The sequence below is a fragment of the Coturnix japonica genome, chromosome 1 (assembly GCF_001577835.2).
Source record: "Coturnix japonica isolate 7356 chromosome 1, Coturnix japonica 2.1, whole genome shotgun sequence".
NCBI lineage: Eukaryota > Metazoa > Chordata > Aves > Galliformes > Phasianidae > Coturnix > Coturnix japonica.
Window position 1 is genome coordinate 123,850,586 of NC_029516.1, and position 7,490 is coordinate 123,858,075.

The 7,490-nt window shown below is 42.3% G+C and overlaps 1 protein-coding gene across 1 annotated transcript in view; it reads right to left on the reverse strand.

Moving 5' to 3' along the window:
- Positions 1–156: 156 nt before the first annotated feature.
- The window catches only part of LAMP1 (lysosomal associated membrane protein 1), a 15,468-nt gene continuing 8,134 nt past the window's right edge, over positions 157–7,490 (reverse strand). The window contains exons 2-8 of the mRNA XM_032442646.1: positions 7,069–7,323; positions 6,802–6,963; positions 3,181–3,398; positions 2,189–2,311; positions 1,760–1,829; positions 1,418–1,588; positions 157–1,238 (exon numbers count right to left, since the gene is read on the reverse strand). Of these exons, the coding sequence (XP_032298537.1) occupies positions 1,099–1,238; positions 1,418–1,588; positions 1,760–1,829; positions 2,189–2,311; positions 3,181–3,398; positions 6,802–6,963; positions 7,069–7,323 (1,139 nt within the window). The 3' untranslated portion in view covers positions 157–1,098. The remainder of the gene's footprint in view (positions 1,239–1,417; positions 1,589–1,759; positions 1,830–2,188; positions 2,312–3,180; positions 3,399–6,801; positions 6,964–7,068; positions 7,324–7,490) is intronic.

The following is a 7,490-nucleotide window of genomic DNA, read 5'->3' on the forward strand; positions in this document are numbered from 1 at the left end:
GGTGAGCCCCACCTTTGTGGCAGAGAAGAAGGAACAGAGCTCTAGTTTAACAATCCCACACTATGGCTGGCTCAGAGCTCCTGTAGAGCCAAACCACGACCACGTCAAGCGGCCACACCTGGTTTATAGAAACTGATGAGCAGCTACTCAAGAGCATACAGAAAAAAAGTGTCTTTATTAGCATTGTTACAGGCAATGCATACATAAGAACTGATCCTTAAAGTGTACAACCCCCCCCCCAGCCAAGTTTAAAGCAAGAGAATCAGCAGATTGAGACCTATATTGTACACATGTGCAGTAAGAGGATCTCTCCGGACCTTCCAACAGAAGAGACTGAAATCACTTTACAAAAAAAAAACAAAAGTAAATAAAAACAACACCCATTTTAAAAAAGGAGCAGCTCCTAAAGAGCTGCCGGAGCATCAAAAAGATCAAACAGGGGAGCTGCTGTCCAATCGAGTTCCTGTAAGGTTGGAGTATTGCGTCGTTCACACCCTGCATGTGCCAGGCATCGTGTTTAAAGCTTAGTAATACAAAATACACACCCTAGAGCCCAGGTGGGGTTGAGATCAACTTCCATTCTGTCAGTTGTTACTGGGTTTCTGTCAACGCACCATCAGTACTGTTAGCATCGCCGGGTGGCAGCAGGGCCAACCGTGAACTTTTTCCCTTTGTTAAAAGCTCTGAAATTGAGTCAATGTAAATTAGCGCCATCTCTCTCCAGCATCTTCATGCTGACTTCACCTTAATGCCAATTCAAAGCAAAAACGATCCATCCTTAACGAAAAAATAAAACAAAACAAACCAAAAACCCAAGAACTTTTAGCTCGTTTCTAAGTGGGTAAATATTTCAACTAGTTAGCAAAATTAAACACCAGAATTGTCAGAAGTTATTTCTGTGCATAGTTAAATGCTGCAAGATGATTTCACGTTTAATAAAGCAGACTTTTAGAAGCAATTTGCAAGAAAAGGTGTTCCCTTACGAATTCGATCTTAGCTCGGGGAGAGAGAGAGGGGTGCTTTGCTGTTCTGTTGAGTTTTTTTTTTTCCAGCTTCTTGCAATTGCTTTTCATCTACAGTGGAATTTAGTGCAAGTCATTAAATGGTTTGGTACCCAGCGTGGCTCCTCTTTCTGCCAATCAAGTAAGCGATCAGGACAATTAGAACCAGACCAGCAAGGGCTGCACCAACTATTATAGGGATCAGCATGTTGTTTTCATCCAGCTGACATTCTTCCACTAAAGAGAGAGAAAGAGTTACGTTAGGCACTGATCCTACACAGGACCTAGGTGCCCCCACAACACCTGTAATACAGCACACGGAGTTTAAGCATAGCGCTTATTCCCCTGACTACAGACTTAGATTTCTATTAGATTGCAGTTCCCTCCACTCCCGTATCAAAATGTAAACCCCTTACCTGCCCCAAACTTGTCTCCATCAACCTTGAAAGCCTGGACCTGAACATTAAATACATTGACAAGGGCTTTGTCTGTGACCTGAAGATTCTCCTCCGCGCTGCACTTGTAGGAGTTCCCCACTGAAGCTCTCAGTTCATTCATGCTGTCATTCGATGCTTCAAATGTTGGAGCTGCGGGAGAGAAAGTCCTATTAAAGCATCCTGAAAAGCAGAAGCTGGCAGCTCACTGAGCTTTGAATTCAAAGGACATTCCTCCCCAGCATTTCTAATGTGTTCCTTAATGCAGGCAACCCTTAATATTTAAGGAAGGGGTTACTGAAAGGACACTTTAAAAGTCCCTACCTTTTGCTTCAGAAGGCAGAGTTGTGCTGACTTTCACGCCTTGCAGGAAGAATTTCTCACTAGTTGCATTCTTTTAAACAAAGAAAAAGACACCAGTAGCTTTCATTGAAAATAAAGGCTGTTCAACACCACCTTTGTCAACCGCTGCTTCTGTGCTGCACCAGAACCGTTCCCAGCTTGGGGAAAAAAACCTTTACAGGTTCAGCAACATAAAGGAAAGAAATTCCCATTCCAAAAAGAGTGTGTTTACATTCTTTCCTCTTAAGAATTACTAAGAATTAAATCCCCTATATCGTCATATTAAAACCAAAGCCATTACTCATTCCCCTGCGCATAGTCGGCTCTTTTTGCTATGGTAATTATCCAGGTTAACAAACCCACATCAAAAACACTGCAGAGACCTTACGTGCTTTGTCTAGAGATCCTTACCAGTACAAAGTGGAAGGTGATCTTTGTTTTCTCAAAAGCCAGATTCAAGAAGGCGGATGTATTCTCACATGTTCCAGAAGCAATTGTGTTACCTGGTACGAAATTCAGCAGATCTAACCCCACCTATGAGAAAAGATGACCAATTACAGTACCTATTCTTTAAGAAGCTGATATACCGCTAGGCCATTAGGAAACTTCTGGTTTGATTGCACTCGCATGTATACAATGCTGTATTGACCTGAATAGTTTAAAGGCAAAAGGCAAAAAACACGGATGCCAACACAGCCATATACCCAACATCAGCTCAGGTTAAGCCACAGGACACTGAAAAAACTCACAACAGAAGCTCTACACAGTAAACATGTAAGTTTACTGAGCCTTGGTTGTTGTCTCCAATCAAAAGCCTTCAGCAGTCCCTGGGATTATGGCTCATATCTTTGCCTTATGGGCTAACAGGAAACAGGTTTGTACACAAGGCTGGCAAGCCAGGCTTCATAGCACTGGTGGACTCAAAGAGCCTACCACCAAGGCTGCAATTTGTCAGTCTGCCTAGTTTTGCAATGAAGCAGTGTTAGAAGGGAAGATAATTGCTACTGTTTCTATTTAGGTACCTCAGGCTAAATTCCTCTGTTTAACAGATCAGATACCTCATTTAGATGGAATCTCTGATATCAAAGCATGACTAGGTGGATCCTATAATTGTTACTGCTCCTGTAGAATGGCCACGTACACTAAATGTGTTTGACAGACAAATTTAGCACTCTCAATGAGGAAAAACAATCTTTCATGACCTCTTTCAGCATTACTGACTTTAACCAGACCCTACTGTAAGCCAAGCTAAGCAATTCAAATAGAGAACAATCATGGATGAACCCTATAAAGAAACAAACTATATATATATATATATATATATATATGTTTTATGGAAAAGAAATACCCTGTAATAATTATGCAAGTTTTCTCTAAGGAATCTGAAGGTTTTAAAAATGTACCTTTTCATCTTTTTTTAGATAGGTGATGTTGAGCTGTAACCCCATTGAGGCAAGGACACAGGTTCCATTGGCGCCAGTCACGTTGTATTTACCAACTGCAGGACTGGAGGGTGCTGTAGTTGGTGCTGGGCTGGTTGTTGGAACCTGGCTAGTAATGTGTTTCGAAGTTGTTGATGCTACAGTGGTTGTAGAGACCATATCTTCCCTACATTCTGTCTCTGGAAAGAAAGGAAAATATACAGTCTTCATCAAACAGTTACAGGATTAGCTGCCTTTCTTATCGATGGAAAGGAGGACAATTTCAAGTAGCTTTTCCTAAGAGAAGGTAATAAAAGCTGACTAAACAATAACAAAAACATTACTTGAACTCTTGTTTCAAAGTTTAGGAATCTAGCTTACGAAAATACCTCTGCTGTCATTTACAGAAGTTCACGGTACCTGCATCTGCTTTTGTTGATATCTATCACTTCACAATCAAATCAGTACAAACAAGAGATTCCAGCCAGCATTCCTGCTGCCTGCTCACTGCAAGGCTTCAAGGACTCCCCCTGTTGGACACTACAGGCAGCCATGTACCAGAAGCAGAGGAATAATTCTCACACACAGCATTAAAAGCAGTCTCCCAGGGGTGTGTTGTTCTCATTGCCCCCTGTATGCTAACAAGTCATGAGAACCCTACTTCATTGCGTCAATACTCACAGTAACATAAGAATACTATGCTAGACCTGTTGAGTTCTCACAGCAATGCTGTGACTCTTGCACCTCCACTGTGATTGCAAGACATTGCTTCTGATAGCAAGGGTTCTCCTGTATCCTTTCCATTTGGGTTTCATGCCCATCCTCTCTGCACTCCTGTACTTACAGCTACCTACCACCTGAGGTGCAGGGCTGAGTGAAGATGACTGCCTGACTTCTCACCCAGTTTCAGCACCAGCTCCCACAGTAGGAGAGAGGTAGAACAGTGGCTTCATTTGCCAGAGTATTTGCAAATACCTGGCAGCAAGAGCTGAGCTTGTTGAGGATAGCCAAGAACCTTCCTGCACTGAGGATCTAAGCCAAAACCAAAGGTCATAGCAAAGATGTTACTGTAGCACAGGCTTTCCTGTTCCGAGCCAAGGTCACCTCCCTGCTTTAGGGATAACAACTTGCAACTTTGTAAGGATGGCAGTAACTGCAGCAGCCTCACAGTCCATTCCTATCTTGAAGATAATGTGTAAGTAATGAATAGCCTCTGTACTTAACAAGCAACTTAGCTTTTGATTATGACTCAGAAAGAACTCTAAATACAGCTTACCCACATCTTGTGAACTCATACAAACTCCATCACTGCACAACTTTCCTACTCCATTTTCTACTCTATTCATGGAAGTGGGGGGAAGAGCAGAGAGAAAGTGGATGGATGAATAGAGGAGTGACTCTACCTTCAGTCAGTTCATCAGATACTACTCAGGTCCCACATTGCGGTGATGTAACAAATAAACCAGGCAGCCAGTTTAAATGCTACATAAATGGATATTTTTCCCACTGTCTGCAAAGCCTCAACATATGCAGCCTCTTACTAAACTTGGCAGAGGTGGACTTCAAGTGGTAATTTGTTCTAGGTGGAATTTTGATATAGTGTTTTTACTGAACTAACTTACAGCACAGCTCCTACTAGCTCTGCAAAACAGATGTGGAGGCAAGATGCTCTTTTCTTCTGACAGTTACAGGAAAGCAGCTGACAATTCTACCAACAGAAAGTCAAAGCCCTCTTTCTTCAGAGCTGGGAATCACAAAGGAGAGCTCCAGATTGCAAGTTGATCAATAACAAGCTGCCAAAAAGCATGGGGAAGTGTCAAGCCTGAAAGTGGAAAGAAGGAACTGATCTGGGAAGAATAAGCTGTTTTCAGGATCAAGACCTTTAAAGAACTCTTCAACTATCTGAATTAAAAACAAGCAGGGGGATGGCTCATTATGCAGTAAGAATGGAAAAACTGCAAAAATATTGTGTGCAGCCTCAAGAAATAAATAAAACATAAGGGAAGATGGCAGTGTGCATAACAGTAATGTGAAAGTGAAAAAAAAATCCACCACAAAACCAGAAGCATGAACTAAAACCAAACAGTGTCACCAGCTCATGAGATCATGTCTATTCCCAAACATCGATAGTTTCATCAAGATGGTGATACCACCAGACAGAAAAATACCTAAAGAACAAAAGAAAAGGAAGTAACGATGGACAGAAAGTAAAGCAAATGTTGATGACCTTGTGTTCCATAAGGAACACCCACCCAAAATAATGCAATATTGCCTTAAGTTTAACTGAAGGACTATAAGAATAGACCATAAATAGGCGGTGCTGAATAGGCAGTAAGGAGATTTTAAAACATGCCAAAGCTGTGCTGCAAACTAGATCACCAAAGGGAAAAATCTGATTGAGAGAATGATACCGGCTGAAAACTGAGTCAATAATGTGAAGCAGCCATAAAAAACAAAGTCCACTCCAATATTACCATGCATCAGGCAAAGTATTTTGCAGGGAGGTGGGACAACGTACAAATACTCCTTTTGAAGGCACTTGTTCAATGCATCACTGTATGCCAACACCGACTACTCTGGTTTTAAGATTTCATTCCACTTCACGAGTGCACAGCTGGGATTAGCAGCATAGGAAAGAAGGGTTCCAAGTCACCTTGAGAAGATGAAGACTTCTTACTTGCCCTAACAGAAGACAAAGACTTACCATCCCCTAAAATGCCCTGGGCAAACAATAGCCGTGTAAACTGAAGAACACTGCCACAAAAACAGCATGAATACACTGTGAAGTAGCCTGTTTTCTATTCATTACAGAAGCGAAATTCTAAAATGCTTTTTGTTACAAGTAAATCAGGACAAGAAGTCTTTGGGGACTGCAGCTGAGGTAACATTTTCATAGATTGTATGAACCCACCTACATGGAAGTTTTAGGTACCTGCTCCCTGCATCACAGCTGTCCTCTACCACGTTCACATTACTTGGGTAGAGAGTAATACTTCAAAGGGATTGAGAACCTCCCCAAACCAGGATCTGGGCCATGTGCCCAGCTGACCTACAGCAGCAGGTGTTGACAGCCAGAAGGGAGAAATGTTCCCTGATGCCTGCACAAAACTCCAGGAACACAGTGCTTGGATCAATCGGCCACGAACACTGACACACCCAGAGGAAACCTGAAGCAAGTTTATTCATTTCAGAAGATTCTGCTATCAGTTCATGTCAACAACTACCTAAATATCACAGAATCACAGAATTGTAGGGGTTGAAAGGGACCTCTAGAGATCATCGAGTCCAACCCCCCTGCCAAAGCAGGCTCCCTACACCACGTCACACAGGTAGGCGTCCAGGCGGCTCTTGAATATCTCCAGAGAAGGAGACTCCACCACCTCCCTGGGCAGCCTGTTCCAGTGCTCCGTCACCCTCACTGTAAAGTTCTTCTGCACATTCATGTGGAACTTCCTATGCTAAAGTTTCATCCCATTACCCCTAGTCCTGTCCCCATGCACTACTGAAAAGAGACCAGCTCTTTGTAGAATCAAGATGTAAAAGTAACACCTATTACTGGAGATATGAGCCCACCGAGTACATTTTCTGTTAAGAGATACCTACTGTTGGTACTGAAAGTGCCATTTGTGGGATAGGCTTCCAAAGTAACATTGCTGAAAGTAACGTTCACATGTTTCATATGGATGTTCTTGGAGTTGATGCATCTGTATTCCGTGCCAATACGTGCCTGAATAACAGATTTTTGTGTTGCTTCCATCACTTTTCCTGCGAAAAGATCACATGGCATCAGTAGGTAACAGTTTATATGGAAACAAATCAGTATTACATCTGCAAGGGTGACATGATAAGAACAGCAAGTTTTCATTTTACCTTCAGATGCATTAGGGAATAAAGTTTCATCAGACAGATTGTAGTAGAAAATTAGCTCTTCAACCTGGTACTCATCCGGAGTTTTTGAGAAATCCAGACGTATCAAGTGTCCTGCTCCAAAACCCAATGCTAGAACTGGATGAGATGCGTTACCTTCACCACACGAGCTGAGCGACTGTGATGTGGCATTTTGGGGAAGGAAGAAGTGTGCAAACTGTGGGGTAAGAAAACAGAGCACACAAAAGGGAAAACATTACAGCTTTTCCTTACTGCTTTTTTACCTAGGAACTTGCTACCAAACATACAAGTGACATGCATATACATGTGAGGTCTCTTCTCACTAGTGACAAGTGACAGGACGAGGGGAAATGGCCTCAAGTTGCGCCAGGGCAAGTTTAGGTTGGATATTAGGAAGAACTTCT